This window comes from Crocuta crocuta, unplaced genomic scaffold (assembly GCF_008692635.1).
Source record: "Crocuta crocuta isolate KB4526 unplaced genomic scaffold, BGI_CrCroc_1.0 scaffold209, whole genome shotgun sequence".
Classification (NCBI taxonomy): Eukaryota; Metazoa; Chordata; class Mammalia; order Carnivora; family Hyaenidae; genus Crocuta; species Crocuta crocuta.
The window spans coordinates 6088381-6113437 of record NW_027551566.1 but is presented as its reverse complement, the minus strand read 5'-3'; the positions used below and the strand labels follow the sequence as shown (position 1 = coordinate 6113437).

The following is a 25057-nucleotide window of genomic DNA, read 5'->3' as shown; positions in this document are numbered from 1 at the left end:
TTCATGGATTCAATTTTTCTTTCTGCATAACAACACTTTGCTCAGAATTGCTCTAAGAGGCTGCAAGTGCCAACTCAGGGCTTGGATGCCTTCAGACAGGTCAAAATTAGCAGGTTTCATTTGGCAAGAAACATAAAATCGCAAATTTTGAAGGAAATAAATAAGAAGCTTTCCCTCCACGAGGAGTAAGAATGTTCTTTACTGTTTTACAATACGCTTTGAAGAGCTGTGTTTCTGGTTGTTTCTTTACATGTTATAGGAGATGGTGCCATGGAACTCGATTACCCCACACCCAGACCTAAAGTGTGATCTGAAGCCTTCCTGACATCTCCTCTGTTCCCTGAGAACAGATGTGTGTCAGTTGGATGTTTATAAATCCAGTGCTACAGATTATAAATTGAACATCTTTAAGTGAAGTAGCACTTAAGAGTCAAGAGAGACTGTCACCACCTTGAACTTCTCATCTCTTCCTACCCATTTTTGTACTCAGGCACATTCTCCTTTAAAAGACTGATAGGCACAATTATGCCATTATCAACACCACCACCAACATAAAGATATCCATCCTTCTTCCCTTTAGTCTCCAGGTCCTAATGAGTCCCCATAGAGGGGCACTTGGGAAACAGCGGGCTCCATCTAATGTGTGCCCAGCACATCCTAGGCCATATGATGAACTGTTGGAAATCAACCAGGTGGTATGATAAGTTTTTCACTGAAAACTCCCTACATTAACCTTGGAACGTTTGCTAGAGAACTGGAATCTTTTATTATTAACCTGGAAGATGGAATTGAAGAAGGCCAATCAGAGAAAGCACTGAAGCAGAGCAGGAGGGACCTTCTGTAGCTGCCACTGGGTCAGCTGGCTCCCTTGGCTGAGACATAGTCCTTGCAATTAAATGAATTTCTGATACAGCACACTGTTGTCATCCTCTGCCCCCCACCCCAGCCCCCGACCCACACATCGTTATGCTCTGTGCAAGAAGAGTCTTATGTGAGAAGCTGTCACTGTTTTCACTGTTTGCGGCTGATAGTGTTAGTCAAGTAACTGCTGACAGCTGAGGCCATTCTCTGACTGGTGAGGCTTCGCAGGTTTTATTCGCTAACTGTTCTGTCCCAAGCTATCTTTATCGACATAGACTTTTCCCACCCCTGTTGATACACATGCACACACATACCCATGCACAAACACGCGTGCACATGCACAGACAGACACATCTGCCTGCGTTTTATTTATTCGTTCTTTATAGGCAGTAAGTTGAGAACAGATGATTTCTTTTTGGAATTGGGACCGCCTGTCAGCAGAGAGTGGTAAGGTGTGAGTCCTCTTCCCCACCTCTTGGATTGATAGCATCATCATCACAATATGCTTACCTCTCAGTGTAAAGAATAGTTCTAATTGTACCTCTTGCTCTTCCAAGTGAGCCCACTGGCTGGCACAAATCTAATGGTACAATTAATCTATGATCTTGGCTGTTGTCAATACACAAGGTTATATTTGCTCTGGCTCATTTCATAGCCTCCCTAATCTAAGCGCAGAAAAATCAAAGATGAGGTCCTGGCCATTAAAGCCCTTTTGACCTACTGTTGTTCTACCAAAATATAAATACCTCCTTTACACTCACTAGGATTTCCAGCTTCAGTTTTGACTGTGTGATTCTGCAGGCCTTCTTCACATCATGAAAAACACACAATCTCAAACCAGCATGGTTTTGACTGCTGTCATGATCAAATCCAAGGGTTTTCTGTGACCAAGGTACTGTTCTGGGCACTGGAATACAGCAGCAAACCATAAAGGCAATACCCCTGCCTCCTTGAAGCTTATATTCTGATGAGAAGGGAGGAGAGAAATAAACAATAAACAATAAACAAACCAAAAAATATAAAATAGTAAAAAATGTCTTATAGAGAAGCGAGGTAGGGAGAAGGAATACTGAGAAGGCAATTTTCCATTAGCTGGATTTGGGAAGGACTCCCTGAGGAAGGGAAATTAAATGAAATCTCAATAAGGAGTTGATGGGAGAGCATTTAGATGGAGGGACCAGATAATGCAAATGCCTCAAGGCCAATTTTAGCCTGTTGGAGAAAAGTCAGAGTGGTTGGAGCCTGGTGCATTAAGAGGAACGTGGTTTAAGATTTGGTTAAAAAAATCATGGGAACAGATACTGTCTGACTGTATAAGATTTTATTTTATTAGAACTACAAAGAGATGCTAGTGGAAGTTTTAAAGTTTTAATGAGCTCACATTGCCGGTGAGTAAAAGTGGGTCACAAGAACCGAGTGAGACCAGTTAGAAGGCTATAGCAGGAAGAAATGATGGTAGCTTCTGGAAATGGAGACAAAATGGACTGATGTGTTATGTTGTAGACATAGCTATAACAGGATGTGCTGATGGATTGGGATATGGAGTATGGGGGAAAGAGGAAACCAGGATAAGTCCTAGGTTTTTAGCATCAGTAACTTTATGGATGACAGTGCCATTTATTGGTATATGGAAGACTGGCCACCAGGCACAGTTTTTGTTGAGTAAGTTCATAGTTCAGTTTTGTCCATGGTATAGTCGAGAGAACTCTTAGCCATATGATAGGATGTCAAGAAGATAGTTAGATATATGAATCTGGAGAGATGTGGCCCTAGATACAGGTTTGAGATTCACTGGCATGCAAATGAGATTTAAATCCATGGTTCTGGGTGAGATTCATTAGAAACAACATGTAGATAAAGAAAACAATGGAGCTTGAGACACCATGACATCTGGATAGGTGGCGACAGGGTAGAAGACAGTGTTGATACAGGAAGGAGTGCCAGCAAGATGGCAGAGAAGTAGGGAGCTCCGTGCATTTCACTTGCACCCATCTCTCAAACAGAGAAGGCCTGAAGTCATAGAACACTAAGCCACAGGAGTTTGGGAAGAGAAAAAGACAGAACACACTGGGAAGGAAACCTCATAAGTGCAGCTACCTCAAGAAACAAGCCAAAGTACACATGGTGGAGAGTCCCAAATACCACTACCAGTAGCAAAACAAAATAACCAAAGTCTCAACTAGAGAAACCAAGAGACACCATTCAAAAGAACATTTCCTGAACAGACAGGCCCCGGACAGTCAAAGAGCCCTCTTTAATACAGCAGAACCCGCAGGGGCAGAGTTTATAACAAGCTTTTAAAATTAACAAGAGATAGAAAGCTAACCAAAATGATGAAACAGAAGAACTCTCCTCCAAAGAAATTGCAGGAAGAAATGACAGCTAAAGAACTGCTCAAAACAGATACAAGCAACATAACTAAGCAAGAATTTAGAACAATATTCATAAAATTAATCTCTGGGCTTGAGAAGAAGACAGTGTTTCAGAAAGAAAACAGTTAAGACTTTGTGAAATACTAATGAGAAATCAAGTAAGATGAAAAGGAAGGAAGGAAGGAAGGAAGGAAGGAAGGAAGGAAGAAAGGAAAGAAGGGAGAAAGAAAGAAAGAGAGAAAGAGAAAGAAAGAAAGAAAGAGAGAGAGAGAGAGAAAGAAAGAAAAGAAAGAAAGAAAGAAAGAAAGAAAGAAAGAAAGAAAGAAAGAAAGAAAGAAAGAAAGAAAGGAAGGAAGGAAGGAAAAGAAAGAAAGAAAGAAAGAAAGAAAGAAAGAAAGAAAGAAAGAAAGAAAGTAGGAAATGACCATTGGTTTTAGCAAAAGGAAGTCACTGACACTTTTGATAATAGAATTCTTGGAGGGGTATTGAAGCCAATGGAGTGGTTTATGGAGACTGTGAAGTGAGGAAGTGTAAAACAATAACATAGATAGCTCTTTTAGGGAGTTTTGCTGTGAAATGGGAAGATGTAACACCAAGGGAAGGTTAATAGTCTTGTTTGTTGTTGTTGTTGTTGTTGTTGTTGCTGTTTTTTACATCAGAGATTGTCACCTAACACAAGAAAGTGATTTATCACCTCCAATTATTCCCCTACTAAAAATTTTATTCTCTCTTCCAATAGAGACATGACCTGAAAGTAACAGTCATATATGTTAAGGACATAAGATATGCTAGAAAATATGTGATTTGTCTTTAAGCATTAATTGGCATGCATGTGTGTTATCTTTAGTTCCAAAACTGTTACTACATGAACAATGTATGTTCCTTTTCAATTCCTTTTTTCAATTGTCAGATATTATCCATTCCAAACAATTTTGACAATCCTTCATATATGAAATTTACTATTTTAATGTTATTAAGTTAATTATCTATTATCCTGGAAGCCAGTTGTGTGTGGAGTCGCTTTGGTGTTTATGGTACTGAGAAGAAAGATCAACTCTGATGATTTTAGTTGCTGCTCTGACAGGAACAGGACCGTCCAAGTTCCTTAGTTCCCACCTGTGCTTGGGTGACATGAAATCTCCAAATGGCTTTTGGTGCTTTCCTACAAATGGTCCCCTTCTCCTGGGCCTGTGTGCTGACAGCCATCAGAAATGCTCCCTGGCGTTTGACTGCCTGGTGTAATGGAGCAGAAATGCTGTGCTAAGAAAAACCAAACTTTAAAAACACTCACATAAAAGCACCTTGTGGAAACTTGTGAGGATATACTTTCACAATCTTTACTACAAAAAAAAAAAAAAAGAAGAAGAAGAAAGAAAAGAAAGAAAGAAAGAAAAATGTGGGGCACCTGAGTGACTCAGTAGGTTAAGCATCTGACTTCAGCTCAGGTCAGGATCTCCTGGCTCATGCGTTCAAGTCCCATGTTGGGCTCTGTGCTGACAGCTCAGATCCTGAAGCCTGCTTTGGATTCTGGGTATCTCTCTCTCTCTGCCCCTCTCCTGCTCATGTTCTGTCAATCTGTCTCTCAAAAATAAACATTTAAAAAATATTTTAATATATACCATTCTTCCAGAAGTGGGGAAAAAGCAAAATGCTGAAGTATAATAGTACCAACAGATAGTATACTTTACTGAAAAGTAGTTTGTAGTCATGGGCTCTGTTTTATCTGAAGATTCCTGTTCCATTAGCTGTAAAACAGGGTCATAGACGCTAACCCCTTCAAAGACCATTCCGTGTATTAGAGCATGAAACAGGCTCTTGCTTGATGCAGTGAGGAGGGAGGTGCCACAGGCAGGGAAACACCATCTTGACAGATGGAGTTAAACATGGATTCTGAGGCGATGTTTCTCTTTCTTGCTGTGTAGACGGTGTCAATGTCACAACGGCGTCCAGCCCTGCTTCAGAAGAGGCCACTGAAGTCTGTAAAGATGAAGGTATGAGGCCACTTACTACACTCACAAGTCACAAACTTGTAGAAAACCATTTGGATTTTGTTTATATGGGGAAATGAAGCAGTGAGCAAATCTATCCAATTCTCTTTAAACACCTCTATTTCCAACATAATCAAATATGGCACCACTCTGTTTTATTCCATGTATGTCTTTTTCAGAATGTATACATCCATTTACATTTGCTCCTCTGAAAAGTAACCGTTTATTAAATAAGAAAATGGTTAAAGAAATTATGTTTAAAGAAGATGTTTATTTGAAATACCAGAATTAGGCAGTTCTGCTGTTTATAAGCTACTCCTCAGGAATAAGAGTGGCATTTGGAAACCATCTACCAGAGAGCTCCATTATCCAGACATGATAAGGAAGAACAAAATGTTGAAAGGAATCTATAGAAATAAATCTTTCTATTTATTTGCCATCTATTTGGTGAGAAGAGCATCATTCCTCATTATATGAATAGTTACAATGAGAAAATGTCACAGATCTAGGTATCCCCAAAAGAAGAAAAAAGTAAAAGAAAATTTTATGTAGGCTTTAGGAAAAAATTTGAGGCAGAAATAGCAGGGACATTCATGTGTAGAGGATAGAGTTAAAACAAATATTTGAAGGAAAATACAATAGTCTTTTCTTTTCCTTTGCTCTGATTAACTGTCCCCACACAAAAAGGTAATATTACTTTGTATCTGTCCTGGGTAGCTACTAAAAACCTTCTGCGAATAGTAGACTAGATTGTTGTAGTTATAGAAATGGAATGCACATCTGGTACACTATGTGATTTACTTAGAAGTTCTAGGTAAGTATGGGGCATCTGGGTGGCTTAGTGGGTTAAACATCTGACTGCAGCTCAGGTCATAATCTCATGGTTCATGAGTTTGAGCCCCACATCGGGCTCTGTGCTAACAGCTCTGATCCTGAAGCCTGCTTCAGATTCTGTGTCTCCCTCCCTCTGCTCCTCCTCTGCTTGCACTCTGTCTGTCTGTCTCTCTCAAAAATAAATAAACACTTAAAAATGTTTTTAAAAAGTAGTTCTAGATAAATATGCTGAATGTGGTTTTTTTTTTCAGTTTGGAGTCATATGAAGATAGATATATACTTGACATTGATACTTGCTATTCCTTGAATCAGTATTTATTTTTTAAAAAAAATTATTATAGTTTATTGTCAAGTCGGTTTACATATAACACCCAGGGCTCATCCCAACAGGAATCAGAATTTAGAAAATCAAAGTTGATTTACAATCTTAATACTCAGCTGTTTGTATCATTCATTTCATTTCATGTTGTCTGGTAAATGGCTTTTTCTAAATGAGCTGTCCAGTGTAATGAGAATAGTTGCTAACATTGTGAACTCTAGGGTTAGATGGTTGAAGCTTAAATCCTGTCTCTGCCACTCAAAATTGATGTAACCTTTGACAAGTAACTCAAGGAATTAACAAGTAACGACAAGTAATTAACCTCTTTGTGCTTTGGTCTTCTCCTCTGCAGAAGGCAGACAATAATAGTATCTACCTCACAGAATACCAATGCATGTCAATTGCTCAAACTTTTCACCTGGCATATGTGTAGGTTGGGCTCCCCAGAAGACAGACTTCAAGATGGAGATTAGGGGACAGACATTTATTAGGGAGAGCTCTTGGAATCAACACCTGTGAAAGACAAAGGAAGGAAACAGAACTGGATAGAGAGGGAAGTTGAGCTGAGAGGTATTATCAACAAAAGCCACAGCTATTCTGAAGATAGCATGGCCCTTCTGAGATGTCTCATCTGGGGTGAAAGAGTTGGGTCAGTAAAAGCTTCCTTTGATAAGTCACCTGACCCTGGCTGCCTTGGGGAGCAGGTGTGCCCTTGAGGGAGGCAGAGGTCTTCTAATGATGTAATTCTGGAAGCTTGAGATGAACAAGGGTTGCCTGCAGCTGAGAAAATAAGTTCTTCATTCTCGAAGAATGACCTGGGCTGCCCGACAAGCAGAGACCACACTGTTATTTTCGGTGGTCCTTTTTTTGATCATTGCCACTTTTTAAATGAATCCCTTGGCACCTCCTTCATACTACTCAGATGCGTGTTCTTACGTCCTTGGTTTTGAAGCCATTTGGTATATCTAAAAATGTAATAACGTATATATACACTTAGGTTCTGATAAGAAACCCCAGGGCAACTTAGAGCGAAAAATAAACCTGACTAAATCAGAATGGAAAGACAGAAACTGGAGCTCCTCTTAGGCAAATAATTTTGGTCATTTGAGACATTTAGCTTGTGATAAAAAATGTTTAATGTCATGAAGTCGAATGGCGGAGTTTAGGAAACAAGACGTAATCTAATTTAAGTACTTCAAGCTGAGATTTTTCCTGTTGAGCTGTTTGGTTTAGAGACATTACACCTTTGTAGAAGCAGTTTGTGATGTTTCTTGATGCTTTTAGGATCTCACACCATTAATTGCACACGCCAGGATCAATTTCTCAGAATGCTTTTAGGAATTTTTTTTACATTAAACTTTTAAAGGTGGTGATTCCAACAAGTTCTGTCACATATTACAAATGCAGTTCCTAGTAAGATTAAATGTGAAGTTCTAAGGATTTTATTGAAATAAATTGTTAATATCGATTAATCTTTTGCTCTTGGGGAAGGGTAAGTGTTTTGAAATCCACATTGGCATGTAATCCAGTTTCAGTTAAGAGTAGAACACATATGATTTTTCCCCTTTTCCTTCTGAAATAGCATATACACAGGACCACTGTTTTTTGATTGATTGTAAGTTGGTACAAGTGTCTAATGCATATGGAACTGCCATCTTGACTGATATATACATTGCTTAGAATGAAAAAGAAATGAACCTGCCATTGAAATTCTCTAAGACTGAGGTCAAGTTGAGATTAAAAGGCAGTCATATGTGTTGAGGATTCATTTCAAACATTCACCATTATTAGCTTTCATGCAGAAATAGATCTCCTTCTTGGTGACACCTGGGCTATTTATGAGCCCTGCAGTTACAAGATCATTTATTTAAAAAGGCTTATTTCACTCTCCAGTTTAGGTGGCAGAACATTTTTGCTGACCAAATGTCCTGAAGGAGCCCTTGCTCACTTCATTTGGCTTCCAGATTTTGATCTTGACCCAGCATCTTCTTGGGATTTGTAATCACTGATATTATGGGCTGGTTCTCTCTCTCTCTCTCTCTCTCTCTCTCTCTTTCTCTCTCTCTCTCTCTCCTGCTCCCTACCCTCCAGTATAATCCCTAAAGATTTTGAGACTCACCAGTTATTTACAACTTTGCTTATTGACTGGTTGGGTTTACATTTATAACTTTGGTTTCCCCAGGAAACTAGTGTCTTCTAAAATGCAAGGACTAAAAGCAAACAAACAAACAAATGCCCTGGCTAATGTCTGTTCATTTAAGAAATTTGATTTTTAAAACATTAAAACAGGTATATGAGAGTTGCAGAATTTCTTTTTTTTTCTTTTATCATTTATTGTCATGTTGGTTTCCATAGAACACCCAGTGCTCATCCCCACAAGTGCCCTCCTCCATGCCCATCACTCCCCTACCCCTCGCCCCCACCCCCATTAGCCCTCAGTTTGTTCTCAGTATTCAAGAGTCTCTCACGGTTTTCCTTCCTCCCTCTCCCCAACTATTTTTCCCCTTCTCCTCCCCCATGGTCCTCTGTTAAGTTTCTCCTGTTCCACATATGAGCGAAAACATACGGTATCTGTCCTTCTCTGCCTGACTTATTTCATTTAGCATAACAACCTCAAGTTCCATCCACATTGCTACACATGGCCAGATTTCATTCTTTCTCATTGCCATGTAATATTCCATTGTATGGATAAACCACATCTTCTTGATCCATTCATCAGTTGATGGATATTTAGGCTCTTTCCATGGTTTGGCTATTGTTGAAAGTGCTGCTATGCGAGAGTTGCAGAATTTCAACAGAAAGTATCTTCTGGGGTGTCTTCTGTACTAGTGTTGCAGGATTCTCGCAGAGAGTCATGACACCGAGGCTTTTCTTTCCAGAAAGCAACTTTATTCATGCCAGCACCACTCAGTAGGGTTTGTACCCAAAGAACTGAGCGGCCCACATCACATGGCATAGTTTTTTAATACATTTTCTATTTCTTTGTCTCCCATATGTGGTAACACACATAAACATGCAGTCTGATAAGCTGTCTCTGTTTACAAGAACATGGGGGATGTAGGCACCTGGGCGCATATCTAGGTGACCTTGAAGTCTTCTCTCCTCTCTTCTTCATTTTTTTTCTCTCTCCTTAAGGAGGGGTTCCTACCACACCAACGATTTTGTTCAAATGTTCTAGACCTTTTCCTCACCAGGTACTGAGAATGGATGCTTATTGCCCATTTACCCCCCATAACGGCTGACAATGCAAGCTGCTCACAGAAGGAGGTACGACCGATTGGCTGGTGGATCAAGAGCTAGATTGTGTACTACAGACCAAAGGCACCTGTTCCCAATGACTCATTAGAGACCTTGGGTGTGCAGGAGTTGAGTTGGAAGGATGAGATGTGAGGAGGAGGAATGTCGATGAATAATTCATCCACAGGGTGGGTGCCTGCCAAGGATGTGGCAGCCAGGACAGAATTGAAATGAACTGGCCCAAGAAAATATCTGTAGGTTCGTAGGAGTTCTGAAAGTATTTATAAAATAGGGCATGCACTTATCTATTGAGGTATATTCCTTCCTCTATTAGTAAAAATACTCTATTTGTTTAACAGTGGTTTGTACTTTAAAGCCTTCAAAACAAACCTAAAAGTATGACTGTTAAGCTAACAAATAAAGAGGCATTTGGATGATGGGGAGCATAGACATAGGAGTAAACCTCATTCCAGGAATATCAACTGCTCTGGTTGAAACTACTGCAAAGTTTTTATTATTATTATTATCTCTATTATTTAAGATCTAGTCAACCTCCTTAATTCAAGGAGAATTATCTGTTCTAGTTGTCTCAACACTAGTAATAGCTCATCCTTACTGCCAATGCCAAGGCACTTCACTGGAGGAAAAAAAGTGCTGTTTCAACACATCCCAATTCTCCTGTCTTATTATTTAATCAGTACCTAATTTGAATTTGAAGGTCAACTAGATCAAATCATATGCTCATTAATATTAAAGGAAAATCAATTAATACTCAGGTGCATGCACACCCGAACTTGTATTCCTTTGGAGCTCTGTGTAGGTCACATCATTGCTGTTTTGGTGTTTATGAAGCACAGTATCACCTGGCAAAGGATTTCTTAACCCTTAATCTAGCTTCTGACCTTCTAGAGGTCACAGTTTCTGTAGAATAAGAGGAAAGCTACAGCAGGAGTCAGCCCTGCGAAGGAGAACAAAAGAGAAAGGATGAAGTTATATACAAGGAAGACCTGGGCATGTGCAAGAGATGAGCATACGTACACCCAACAATGGGTCCCTGTAAGCCCAGCCAAGTAGTGTTGGCTCCAGACGGCCCTCACCATGTTTCTCTTCCTTATCTAAATCATTACAGAGAAACAAAACATCTTATCACCCGTGACATTCTTCTCAAGCTTCTGCAGTCTAATTTGTTTCAGTTTTTTTCCTGTTCTTGATGTCTGTTCACCCCTAAGGGCCCTCAGCACTATTCACCAAGTGGGACAAAGCTGTCCTCTGTCCTGGATCTGCATTGGAAGAGTGTCTAGATACACTGTAATGGCTGAGTTATCACTCTTGGATTTTAAGAGTCTGAAGTGTAGGATCAAAGCCACTGCCCTCTGGCAGCTCAGTGAAGGAGAAAGAACTAATATGTATGGAGTGTCTCTAGTAGTCAATGTTTTACATTTATGTACAATGTATTCTTCATTTTGCAAGGGTTACCTAAGATTCATAAGCAAGAGAGAAAAGTATCTGTATGTAGGGGTTAGGGGAGGTGAACTGCTTTATTAGTGTTGGCTCCCAGCTGATATCTACATGATATTTACATTCATATAATCTCCTCAAAAGATAGTATTTCATTTTATTTTAACATAAAATTATTTATTTCTCTGTTTATAAGAATAATACATATTTATTGTAAGATATTTTAAAATGAAGGAAAATATATAAAAGGGAAAAACCTATGATCATTTTCCCTTTAAGGATTAAATTGTTTTAAAAAATGTGCTTGTTCTGCTTTTTTTTTAGTTAACAGTGCACCATGAATATTTCCCCATGTTTTAAATATTACTCAAAGGCATGATTTTTATTGGAGGCATAATATTTTATCATATGGTTGTCTGACAATTTACATAGCCACTGTTCTAATGTTAGATTATTTTGTTATTTACAGTTTTCTCTCTATTATAAATAATAAGGAAATGCAGTGCATACATTTTAACTAAATCTCTGTGATCAGTTCCTCAGGATAAATTCCTGATTTTTTTTTTTTTTGGTTATTTACTAGGGAAATAACTAGGGAAAAGGTTAAAACATTTTTATTTCTTACATTAATTTTCTTATTTTAATAGTAATGTGTGTCCATTACATAAAAAAAGAAGCAAAAGAAGAAATGAAAAATATTATCCATAATCTCAATCCCAGAAATAAACATATATAATAAGCTGGTGTATAAACTTCCAGTGTGTGTCTAAACTGCTACAGATGATAGATAGATAGATAGATAGATAGATAGATAGATAGATAGATAGATACAGACAAACAGACAGACAGACAGACACTTTTAGGATATTCTGCAACACATACCATTTTGAAATTGACTTTTATCTATACCATAGATTGTGAAATTATTTCCATGTCTTCCGAAAGTTTACCAACACCCAACTGTACATTCTCATAAATGAATGTTCGTAAGTTATTTACCCACTTGAGTCATCTCTTTGTTTTCCATTTTAAATTGTGTACTGGCCAGGAATATCCTTTCACTATGTAAATGTTCATGATCATTTCTATTAAAAAATAATATATGGAAATGCATACAAATCTTTGTCTTTTCTATAATGAATAGAGTTTATTCTTTTTTTGATTCTTTAAATAATATATATTCATTGTAAAAACTTCAAAAAAAAAAAAAGAAAAACAGTGTGAGTAATAGAATTTTTAAAACATGGCCATCCCAGCATCCTGAGACAACTACCCTTCACATTTCGAGGACCATCCATCCTTTCACATATCACTTTCTAAATATATGCAGCCTCACAAAACATTACATTAATTGATCATATAATGTGTGATTTTCATGTGATTTTGTTTTTTGCTTACTTCCCACCTTCCAATTATTCAGTGAGTAAAATATACTGATTTAGAGTCTAGTCTCTGATCCCAGCTTCTGAGGTCCAGATTCTAGCCCTCCCATGACCTGTGTGATTTGGGACAAGTAATTTATTCTCTGCACCTCGGTTCCCTCAAAGGGAAATTGAGAATGGTAATGTATCTCCCTCACAGGGTATTGAACATTAAAACGAGTCGATCCATTTACACATGGCAAAGAGTGCCAGATACACAGTAGGAAACTTACAATTTTTATCCATTGTTAAATATACATGTTTCTTTTACAAATACCATATCACATTCTACACACTTGTCTGAATCTTGTTTTGTTACAGGCAGCTAAATTTTATGGAAATTCCTCCAAGTCATTTTGTGTAGATCTAATTCATCCATTTTAAACTCATGTGATATCCCATAGCGTGGAAGTACTATAATTTATTCAGCCATTCTCCTATGATGAGCAAGCACTTTCCTCCCACGTTATTACCATACAAACGGTGCTACATAGATGTCCTTGCCCATATATCCTTATAAGCAGTGCTTTTTTTTGTATGGGAAAGATTCCAAGAGCGTGAGTTCTGTTTTGAAGAGTATGTTTTATTAATGGATACTGCCAAACTGCTTTCACAAAAGGCTGTAACAATTGGTATTTCCAACAGAAATTGTGATTTTTGTTCTTTCTAATATTTGCCAGTTCAGTGGGTGTAAAGAAATATCTCATTACTTTTTAAAGGTCAGTATTATTATCTCAATTTTGTGGGTAACTGGGGCTCAGAAAATTTAAGTAACTGGTCTAGTTAACCAGAATTTGGAAACTAAGTCTGACTAAACCCAAAGCCCATGATTTTTTCATCTCAGCATGCTGTCTCCCACATCATGTATTTGGAGCAAGAGATAGCCCTTTCCTGTGGAGGGTAGAATGCAGGTAAGTCCAGAATAGTCAGAGGGCAGCATGGAAAGCTGAGACCTAAACTAGGTGAGTAGGGCAATGAAACTGAAGCAGCAGAGGGAGGAGTGTGGAGCCAACCTACTTGGTCCACATTGCAACTCTGACCTTAACCTGGTCTTCCAAAGACATGTGTGCATAGAAATTTCCCATGTATACTCTACCAAATATAAAGTCCAAATCCTTTTGTATAATATTCATGATCTTTCTGTATAGTCTGGTTTTATGCCTCTATAAAACCCTGTATATACCCTGCTCTGTAGCCCAACTCACATATGTGATATTTCCCCAAAACCACTGGTCTACAGCATTCTGCCATTGTTCTCACATATCTGTTTTATTCAAGGTTCAAGGAATTCATTTCCAATATCTCATCCTTACATGATCCTCACTCCATCATCCCCTTCTCCCCATCCTCCTCTCCCACCTTTCCTTCTTTCCATCAACAATTATCTAAGCAAATAATTTCATGACAAGAATCATATTAGGTAATGCCCAGGGGGATGACATGCACAATTTTACCCTTCTTGATTTCTTCTTTCTTCATTGTATATCATTCTACACAATAGTGAACTGTCTCCTCTACAGTTTCTTGTAAATTTGGCTGTAAAGCTCCAAAAACTACCCTGTTCCAAGTATCAATATTAATTATATACATGACTTATCGTCTAACTCACTAGAATGGAAGTATCTTAAAACAGTACCAAGTCTTCATTTGCCCATTCTGTACCAAGCCCAACACAATGACTTGTGCCTAGTAGGTCCTCAATATTGGATACACAACTTGTAGAAAATGAGCCACTTATAATTCTCCTAATATCATGACCACTTCCCCAAAGTATTTATTACTATTATTAATGGTCTTCATAGAGGGAATTCCCTTTCAGAATTATCTCATTTCAGAAATGAGTTTTCCCCAAAATGCCATGCTGCAAAATCATATAGGTAAATTCAAGGCAGAGGCTTCCTTATTTGTTCACTCTCATTTTGACATTCCTACCCCTATAAGAGAACAAAATAGGCTTCTTCTAAATGGTTAATGTATATGGGTTACTTGCTGTGGTTGAAGCTGGTTGTTTATGCTTAATTTATGATGAAGATTTTTCAATAAGCTTTTCAAATGTTTTGATGTGTTTTAAATTGGATTAAATGGGTAAAAATGTAGATAAAACCATTTATATAACTTATTCTTGGTATTCAAAGTCTATTTATATGCCACAGCTTAAAATGTTCTAAGTGGCCATTGGAAGTCAAGTAGCAATTGCTTTATAATTACATTTTCATATATATATTGTTTCCTTAAAAATCAAGTGTGGCTGTAATTATAGATTTGTAATAGGAAGATTAGTTATATGATCTTTTGGGACACATTTCTAAAGATCAGGTGAGTGAGTCTTGGAAACAAAATCATCAGATTAGGATATAGAGATTATCTGAGTGGGATTGCAACCCCTTTGTCCAATACACAATGTTGGACTTAAGTTTAAGTCCTAATAGGTCTATATTAGTATGAGCATCCCTGCGATCTATTTTCAGATTCATAGGACTAATTTTGAGTTCTGTGGTGCAAGTAATATAGCCTTTATGAGCCTCAATTTATTTTGGATTCATACACATCACCACTGCAATGTGACAACTTTCTTAGGCTGTGCCTCAGTTCCTCCTCTGTAAAATGAGGTATAATAATATTATATTATGAAATCAACATATCAAAGTTGGAAGAAGTTGATCCCAGCCATGATGGATGACTTGGTTCAGGACTCCCCAGTGGAGGAAGTAAGTGCAGATGTGGTAGAAACAGTGAGAGAACTAGAATCAGAAGTAAGGCCTGAAGATGTGACTGAATTGCTCCAATCTCATGAGAAAACTTTAATAGATGAGGAGTCACTTACTGTAGATGAGCAAAGAGACATTTTTATAAAATAATTTTATTTATTTCTAGGAGAGAGAGAGACAGCGTGAGCAGGGGAGAGTCAGAGAGAGAGGGAGATACAGACTCTGAAATAGGCTCCAGGCTCTGAGGTGGCAGTCAGCACAGAGCCCGACATAGGGCTCTAACCCACGAACCGCGAGATCATGACCTAATCGAAAGTCGGACGCTTAACCGACTAAGCCACCCAGGCGCCCCCATTTTTTCTTGAGTTGGAATCTACTCCTGGTGAAGATGATGTGAAAATTGTTGAAATGACAATAAGGATTTAGAATATCACATAAACTTAGTTAGAAAAGGTAGAGGTGAGAGGATTGACTCCAATTTTGAAAGTTCTACTGTGTGTAAATGCGATATGTGGCAGAGAAATAGTTTGTGGAAGGAAGAGCTAACCCATGTGGCAAATTTCACTGTCGTCTTAGTTTAAAAATTGCCACAGCCACCCTAGCCTTCAACCACCACCACCCTGACCAGTCAGCAGCCTTGACCCGGGTCGAGGCAATGAGGCAGGACCCTCCAACAACAACAACATGATTATGACTCATTGAAAGCTCGGGTGATGATTAGCTTTTTTTTTTTTTTTTTAGCAATAAAGTATTTTTAAATTAAAGTACATACTTTTTTTTAGACATAATGCTATTGCACACTTAATAAACTACAGTGTAGTGTAAACATAACCTTTATATGCACTGGGAAACCAAAAACCTCATTTGACTCACTTTATTGCAGTATTCACTTGATTGCAGTGGTCTGGAGCTGAACTCACAATATTTCCAAGCTATACTGAACTCACAGATTCAAAGAACAGAATGGTTGCCAGAGACGGGGGATGTGAGTGGGAAAAATGGGTGAATTGTTTTGTTTTTAGGCTTGTTTTAGTTTAGATAAATGGGATAAGTTTATATTTATTGAAGATTCAAAACATACTGAGGTCACTTTAAAGTATACCTCAAAGTACCTCAGAGAAAGTAACAAACTAAAAAAGAGAAGAAACAAAGCACAGCTCCCTTCTTGTACTGAGTGACAACATATTTTTCAGTGACAGAACCTAATTTTTACCTTTAGTATTATATGGAGAAAAGCAATGTTTTCCAGTGGTCATGAGGTGGTATATGATTTCATGAGAATTTTGTGCCTAATTACACCCTAGTAAAATACAATAGATACAATAAAAATATAGAGCTTAGCAGTAAACATGGAATACTTCTGGGTTCATTTTATGTCTTTACCCTTTTCCCTTGGAAGCTTCAAAAGGATAAATGGCACGGTTAAGGGGAAAAAAAAGTTTTGGAGTGATTTTTTTTAGAAAGGGAAATATACATTAACATTTGAATTAAAAACTGAATACTAAATACTGAATACTTAAGGGGGTTTTAAAGGATTTCCCCAGTTAGTTTTGAAGCTACGTACTTTGGCCAGTACCGAATATATGACTTCGCTGAGAAACAGAGGTCCTGACAATGATTCATGTAGAGTGGCACATGACCGTATTCTAAGTGAGCAAAGACACAGGAGAAACATTATATAAAAGAATTCAGTTCACATTCCTAAGCAACATCGTGGGGCTCTTGCTCAGATAGTGCCACGTTTACAGTTTTATAGCATTCATCAAGATGTTAATAAGTGGGGTTTTTTTTTTTACAAAAAGAGTTCCACAGTCAAAAAATTATCAAAACTACAAGATGAGACCAAGCTGAGCAATTTCTACAGATGTCTCAGAGCCTTCAACCTGCTTACATAAGCCAAGAAGCTGAAGTGAGGTGGCAGTATATGATGTTTCCCATGGAAATTGACCAAGTCTTATTAGACAAATTATTGCTTCTTACTTTTTTTAATATGTAGACTATTTTAAATCTAACAAAACCCAGTTTGAGAAACAATTTCACATCCTACCCAAACGAGCTAAGGAACACAAAGTTGTGATTCCAATAAATCATACTCACTATTATAATACGAAATAAGCAATGATAAAATTACTTTTTAAAAAATGAGGTTTGAGTTTCTTACATTTGTGCTGGTACAGTGTTATTGAGGAAACATTCTCCCAAGTTACAGAAAAGGATGTAGCCTATCATCGTTTTTGACAATAGATATTTTCATGAGCAGAAATATGTTGTCCTGCCTCATTCCTAATGATATTTGTTGCCATCTATTCTTTCCACCACTACTCCCGGGGGGTATATTTATTGCAAGAGACAGAGAGTCAGAGAGAAAGACAGAGAATGTCTCAGAACTGCTGCATTTCTTAACAAAAAGAAAGGAATAATTGGCTAGCTAGTGGTGAAGACTGGAAGGTGTTTTAATCAAGTACAAAGACAAGGTTTCCTAACAAGCATCGCTAGCATTTAATGAAAAGTTTGTCTTCCTATTTCGTTTAGAAATTTGCCCTGATATTTTGCACCAGATGTGACAAATTAAAGTGGAAAGACAGGCAGAAGGGATGGTGACAGTCACATTACACATATGCATACACAAAAAAAAAAAACAACACGTGTGCACACACGATGTGTTTTGAGACTCAAATAAATTTGTACAAGACAACATTTCTCCTGGTTTGATGTATGATTTATGATGTATCTGTTGTACTGGCAGACTTAACTAAGTCTTTCAAAAGGCATGTTTCAAAAGCCATTAACTTGCTTCAGTTACTTAGCCCATCCATAAATGTTTTCAATGCCAACCACATAATGAAGCAGAATCAGTTCTAAATATTCCCTCAATCTCTCTATCCTAACTGTAATGAGACACACATTTCTGTTGACCTCTTCCTCAGAGTAGACAACTAAGGACATAAGACCCCTGTCAGCACCAGGCACTGGGTTTCTCTCAATCCATCTTTTCAACTGCAGGAAGATAAACAACCAGGAAAGTAAACACCAACCTGCTTGAGCAGGAGGTGCTCAAGCAAACCTTTGCACACATATGCCTTCCTCTTCCTGATGGCCTTCTTTTTCCATGGTCAGAGCCCCTCCCAAATCCTTCCCCAGCACTTCTCCCAAGGTTGAGCTAAGAGAGCACATCAGACTCTGCTCGCACTTTATTCGGTGTAACACCAATTCTTCCGTCTTTAATGCCTTCCCCCTCCTCCTACTTAACGGGTCTCCTCTTTGAACCATACTTCCTACTCCACAATCTCCCTTTTTCGTCAAATGTAAAGAAACCAGGAATTTGTTTGTGGTCCATAAGGTGACCATATGCCCTGGGTTTTTAAATACAATTCTAACTGCAAAGATCTTATCTGCTTATCAGACCACATAATATGATTTGTGGGAGGAAAATAATAAAAGAAAAAAAATCTTCTTCCTGAGCTTAAGCAATCACCCTACGGGAAACTAGATTGACTATTGTTTCCACGAGCTCTCTGCTAATTTTTCAAGAGCAAAAATAATGGAGAGGAGATGTAAAAAATAATAATTATATTCCTCTCCTTCACCCTTAAAATATCTTTTGTCATCCCACATCATCTTGGCTAATGTTTTCCTTTATTTTGAAAATCCTTTCAGATTTTTAAAGAAATTGTGTGTCCTAGAACTTTGTACGTAGGTCCTAATCAGATAGATTTGAATAACAATGGCAATCAGAAAAATATAGTGCCCAAATATAACCTCACTTAATTCTTTCAGTCACTCTTTTAGATGGACTATGAGTTAGGTAAGATCGGCTGCTGTAACACCAACGTCAAACTGACAAAAGAGAAATTTATTTTCTCATGTGCATAAAGTCCACAGTGGGAGGATAAGTTCCATCCTGTCATTCAAGGACTCAAGCTGATGGAGTCTTGTGAGTTCCAGCCTGTGGCCCCTGAGGTTGTCCTGAGTCTTTGAATCCAGTCGGCAAATAAGTAGAAGAGAGAAACGATTACACAGCGGGGGTGGGGGGGGTGTTGTTTGTTTGTTTTCTTTATGACCAGGCCTAAAAGTGGCATGTACCACTTCTGCCCACTTTCTATTGGCCCGAACTCAGTCACATGGCCCCGCCTGGCTGCAAGAGAGATCTTCCTCAGTCCTAAAACTTTCTCCTCCTTATGTGACTAAGATGAGGGCAACAGATCTGTTGAACAGCTACCCAGTATCCCCCAGAGATGAGTGGTATTATTATTATTATAATCTTTATCATTGTTACTATTTTATTTCCCTGATTATACAAATGAGGCAACCAAGATTCAGGATAAGTAACTAGCCCAGGGTGACACAAGTATTGAAGACAAAAGAATACACTTGACCTTGAGACTTTTTGAAAAAATAAGTAAATAAATAAAAGTGTCTCATTTCCCTGGGTTTTTTTTTTCCTCTTTATGCCATAAGTCCACTCTGTATTAATAAACACACACACCACATACACACACACACACACACACGCTATTAAGGCTTTATGGGATATCAGCTAATCCCACAGGGAAAATGTGAGTGGTAAATACGTGGGGTTTTTTCCTCATTTCTGTTTTCAAGGCCAAGAGTATATTTGAGGTTGCCTGCTATATTTTAAAGTCAGTAATGCCTAGGTCTAAATGATAATATGTTTGGGTTTTTGCATGCTGTTTTACAGCAGGCTCCCTCTATAATTTTTATAATATTTTCATTCTTTATATCCTTCCATATTCCAGAATCATATTTAAAGTGGTTCCCTCAATAGCGCTATCTGTCATGAACAGCAGGGTTTTTACATAAGTTAATACATGAGCAGGTATCATGATAGAGGCTCAAATGGAACTCTGATTCATGAATTTGCTTATTGGTTTTCCTACTGGCAGATATCTTATTATATTTGGCCTTGGATTTCGCATAGTCGTGTTACACAGACAGCTGGTTTAAATGAGTCTAAGGTCAAGTGTATATACTTGAACCCTAAATGATGCAGCTAAATTTATATAGGTCAAAAACTCATGGCCATCTTAGTATATTGTTCTTGAATATGATCTCATTTCATAAGTCAAGTAAAAGGTGACAGCTCCTAAAGCCAACTGCCATTACTAGACAAAACAAAATAAAGAGATTACAGTCCACTCTTTCTGAATTCCTGTAATACCTTCATGTTTCCCTCAAAGTATAATATGAACACCTAATTGTAACCTGTAAGATGCACCATTATAAACTCTACACGTTCCTCCATTCTTATATCACCAAACCTTCTCTCCCCTTACTTGTGCTTCATGCTCCTCATGGCCTTCCTTCATCATAATTTTAGGTGGAACCCTCCTCCACTAAACCTGTATCCCAGCCCCCTGTTTATTACATCATAACACATAGTACTATCTGTAACTATGTAAACCTCTTTATCTTTTGCTCACTCACCCTTTGTCCATCTCCCTCCACTGTAACTTAAGTTTCATGGAGGGAAGAACAATGTCTATGTTGTTCCTCATTTTATCCCTGATTAGTACACAATCTGGCCTATAGAAGCACCAATTAAAATGTATGAGTGTTTTTATGGCCATCAACAGATGTTTCTTGGGTTTTTAACTTTTTAAGTCTCTATGATATAAAGAAGAAAACACAGTTCTTGCCTTTTAAGTAATTTACAATCTAAATAGGAAAGGGAGATGTGCATGTGCCAGTATGAACATCAACAATACTAGGAGCAGCTAATACTTATCTAACCCTTGTCATACACCAGATTCTATCTGAAGAACTTTACACATTTCTACTCATTCTACTTTTATCTGTGATATAAATTCAGTTACCATCCCACTTTACAGACAAGGGAAGTAAAGCATAGCTCAGTAAGGTAAGTGGTCTGAGGCCACATAGCTAGCATGTAAGACAGCTAACAAAACAGACAAAGCAAGACAGGCACCAAGGAAGGATTACACTGAAACATATTGAAGGAGCTGGGAGTCGAGAAGCCTCTCTATTCTGGGATTATCTGTGACCTACAGGTAGAGAATATGACATTTGAACTGGGATCTGAAAGATGCACAAAAACAGTGAGGTGGAAAGAAGTAATTCTCGTTGAGAAGAACATCCATGAAAGGGTAGAAGTAGGACCTCAGACCACCTATTTTAGGTACCATAGGCATATCCACTTGGCTTCAGGGTGGATCCATGCATCCACTCTTTAATTTGTTGCTAAGTTAGAGCCCTCATTATGGAGAGCCCTGAATGCCAGGCTAAGAAGTTTAAGTCAAATCAATATAAAGCAAAAGTTTTCAACGGTTAGATATTGTTGGGGTATAAATAGTTTTTTAGGGTGGTGGTTGTCATACATTTACCATTGTCTTTCTTCCACTAGTTCCTTCTCAGAACATCCTCTCTGATTATACCTAATTAGACTTTTCTTCCCAGCTACCCCTATTAGCATTTGCAGGTGCTTTTCTGTAAGCCCACGTAAATATTCTAGTTTTTGATGGACCATCCTTTGGCAAGCTGCAATTTCCCATCTTCGTTACTGTGGCCTTCAAATAAATATGTCTTTAATTATTTGTATAACTCAGACTTATGCTAACTTCTCTGGAATAGCACTGTCCCATAGAGGTAAATAGGAGACACAAAGGAGAGCCACATATGTAATTTTAAATTTTCTAATAGCCACATTAAGGAAGAAAAAAGGAAAAGGTAAAAATTGTTTTAATAATATATCTTATTTAACAAATATATCTAAAATATAATAATTTCATCATGAAGACAATATAAAAATATTAATATATTTTACATTTTTTTTTGTACTGAGTCTGTAAGATTCAGGAGCATATTTTGCACTTATATATCATGTCATTCAGACTTGCCACATTGTAGGGACTCACTGGCCACATGTGGCTGGTGGCTAATGTATTGGACAATACCTGGAATTAGCTTAAGAAGAAACATGTTGTAGTGATGTTTTATCCTTTTAGTCTTGATACTTTATTTCTTACAAGCTCTTGCCTGCAGGATTTGATAAAAGCAGCAGTGATATGACCTGGCCTTTTCTTGACACTTGGGTGGATTTGTATTTTTTTCTGGCTACATACAAAGCTGCAAGAAGTTTCAGGTTTTTAGCAGTAAGATCCAATATATCCGATGTTGAAAAAGAAGTGCTCTGAAATGGCTCTCCCATTCTCATGGCCACTCATAGAACTGTGATTCCCCACCACGTATGAGATGCTGCTCTCCCTGCAAGGGAAAAATCTGTGGGCAATTCACATGAGGATACTAATTTTAAAAAAAAATTCTATTCTAAATGCAAGTTGACTTAGATGTGGAAGAGAAATGCCCCCAGATGGGGCTTTGTTTAACAAATTCAATATATTCTAGCAGTGGTTCTTGAAGAGTGGTCCCTGGAGCAGTGGAATCGGCATCACTTGGGAAATTGTTAGAAATGCAATCTCTCAGGCCTCACCCCAGACCTACACCGTCAGACATTCTGGGGAAGGGGCCCCTCAGCCTGTGTGTTAAAAATACCTTTGGGGATCCCAGTGCATGCTAATACTTAAGAACCACTGTAGGAAGGAAATAATAGGTTAATGGCAAAGTATGTAGAAGCAGTGAATGTTTGAGGTTTGCAAAGAGAAAAAAAAAAACAAACGATTTTTACTCTTCCAATAAGATTCACCACAGGATCCATTGATTTGGCCTGCCTTCATAGTGCAATTAAAATTCACTTTCCCAAACACCATATGAATGAATTTCACCAGCTGAAAGTCAAGCGAAAGACACTAAACAGAGAAGAGCATGTATTGTGTACCATTCCATTTATATAAAGTTTGAACAACAGAGACGGCTGATAAATGCTGTGGGAAATCAGAGTGGTGATTTTCAGAGGGAGGGTAGTGGCTGAAATGGAGGATGAGCAGAGCTGCCAGGACACTGGAGTGTTTTTGAGCTCATGCTAATTACAAAAGAGTGTTCAATTTGTGGCAATCCATCAAGGTGTATACTACATGAAATTTGCATTGTTCTTTATGTATATTTATCTTCAACAAAAAGTTAAGAATTTCAGATGTTTCTTTCCTCAAAAACTATGAACACGATTTTTTCAAGAGTATTTTTTAATTCTTTTTTAATGTTTATTTATTTTTGAGAGAGACAGGGAGTGCGTGCACACAAGAGCATCAGTGGGCAGGGGTAGAGAGAGAGGGAAGACAGAGGCTCCTAAGCAGGGGGCTCTGTACTGACAGCAGAGAGACACAGGGCTCAAACTCACAAACTGTGAGACCATGACCTGGGCTGAAGTTGAATGCTTAACTGACTGAGCCCACCAGATGCCCATGAGCACAACTTTTTAGGAAAGTGCTAAGCAATGGAAATAACATACACTGTAATTCAGCAGCCACCTTTCTCTCTGCTGCCCCTCTTAAACAACAAATAGAGATTTCTCCCTTAAAGAGAACTGTTTCTCAGTATAGATCTGAGCTAGAGGATAAACATAAACTGCCTTGATGCTCTCCTATATCCTCTGTTTCATTAAGGTCCTACCCCCACTGTTGGTTTCTGTTTAGTGCCATCCTTTCTTATGCTGGCTGGCTACAGACCCATCGCTAGCATTTGATTATTAAGTGCTTACAGCAAACTGGCCTCAAGCAGCGTCCTTCCAAGGATATCTGCATTTTTAAAATACCTGAAACAGAAGTTTCAAGTCCCAAAAATAATGGCATGCTTCTCTAGGAACAATGAGTGACTGAGTAGAATAGAAGGTGTCCCCTTGCATCTCACAGACAGCCATCAGGCCATCATCTTCATCTACTCACTCAGTTCCCCTGACCAGACGTGTTTTCCTTACCAGTGACCTAGGGAACACTAGAATAGTGTGGGCATAGCGAAGGGGCAAGGGATGTGATGCTGGCCTGGATAGGGTGCTGTATACCAGACAGAGACACTACTAACCTAAAGTGTGCACTGATTCTATTGGCTGTGGTGCTTTATCAGGTAAGGCCCCAAAGTAACATGTGACCACAATGTGTGTTTGAGAACTATTCAGTCCTTACATTGTAGAGTCTTTCGGTCTATAACAGAAAAGTTAATTCTCGTTCTTTCCACCAGTATGAGATCATCAGAGATTATTGGTTATGAAACTATTCTATCTTTTCTGGAAACTCATCAATATAGTTCTGTACTGTAAGCAGAACTGAAACCTACCAGTACATTCTGGTGCTGCTGCAAGTGCCTGTAAAATGCCTAAATATTTACATGGTGTTTGGCAAACAGTGACCACACTCCCCTCTTTTGCAAGTAATTCTCACTATCATCGTGTCATCCCAGACAAGGCAGCAGGCTCCAGGACCCTGCCCTAGTAGATATGTCCACTCTGATTAGCTGGTAGAAATGCCAGTTCTTGCTCTGGACACCACCCCAGATTCCCTCATCACTGCTTTATCGCCGAGTGACTGCTTGATGCAGTTTAAGGATCAATGAAAATTAATTCGAGAGAATGAGATGGGGAAAGGGAACCATGCATTTAGAGAAAAGTGCATCTCCACATCCAAGTTGAGATGTTGTTCTGCTGTAACAGGGATACTGACGTGAACAGCCAACATTTAAAAATTACATGAATCATCCAAACATACATGTCCCGAAATGCACATGTCAGTGTTACAGAGGGAATGTTTGCTTGCTCCCCAAGCACAAATGTCATATGTTGAGCCAGAGTCCCCGCTGCAATGGTATTTGGAGGTGGGGTCTTTGGGAGGTTATTAGCTTGACAGTAGGTCCTGAGGGTGGATACATCATTCTGGGAGTGGTGACTTTATTAAGAAGAGAAAGAGAGATCTCCATCTCTGACTTTCCATGTGCA

The 25057-nt window shown here is 38.4% G+C and overlaps 1 protein-coding gene across 1 annotated transcript in view; it reads left to right on the top strand.

The window, feature by feature from the left end:
• The window catches only part of LOC144220084 (ADP-ribose glycohydrolase MACROD2-like), a gene marked incomplete at its 5' end in the record, with an annotated part of 169628 nt that overhangs the window by 65402 nt on the left and 79169 nt on the right, over positions 1–25057 (top strand). Inside the window, one exon of the mRNA XM_077750223.1 lies at positions 5156–5224. Within this exon, the coding sequence (XP_077606349.1) occupies positions 5156–5224 (69 nt within the window). The remainder of the gene's footprint in view (positions 1–5155; positions 5225–25057) is intronic.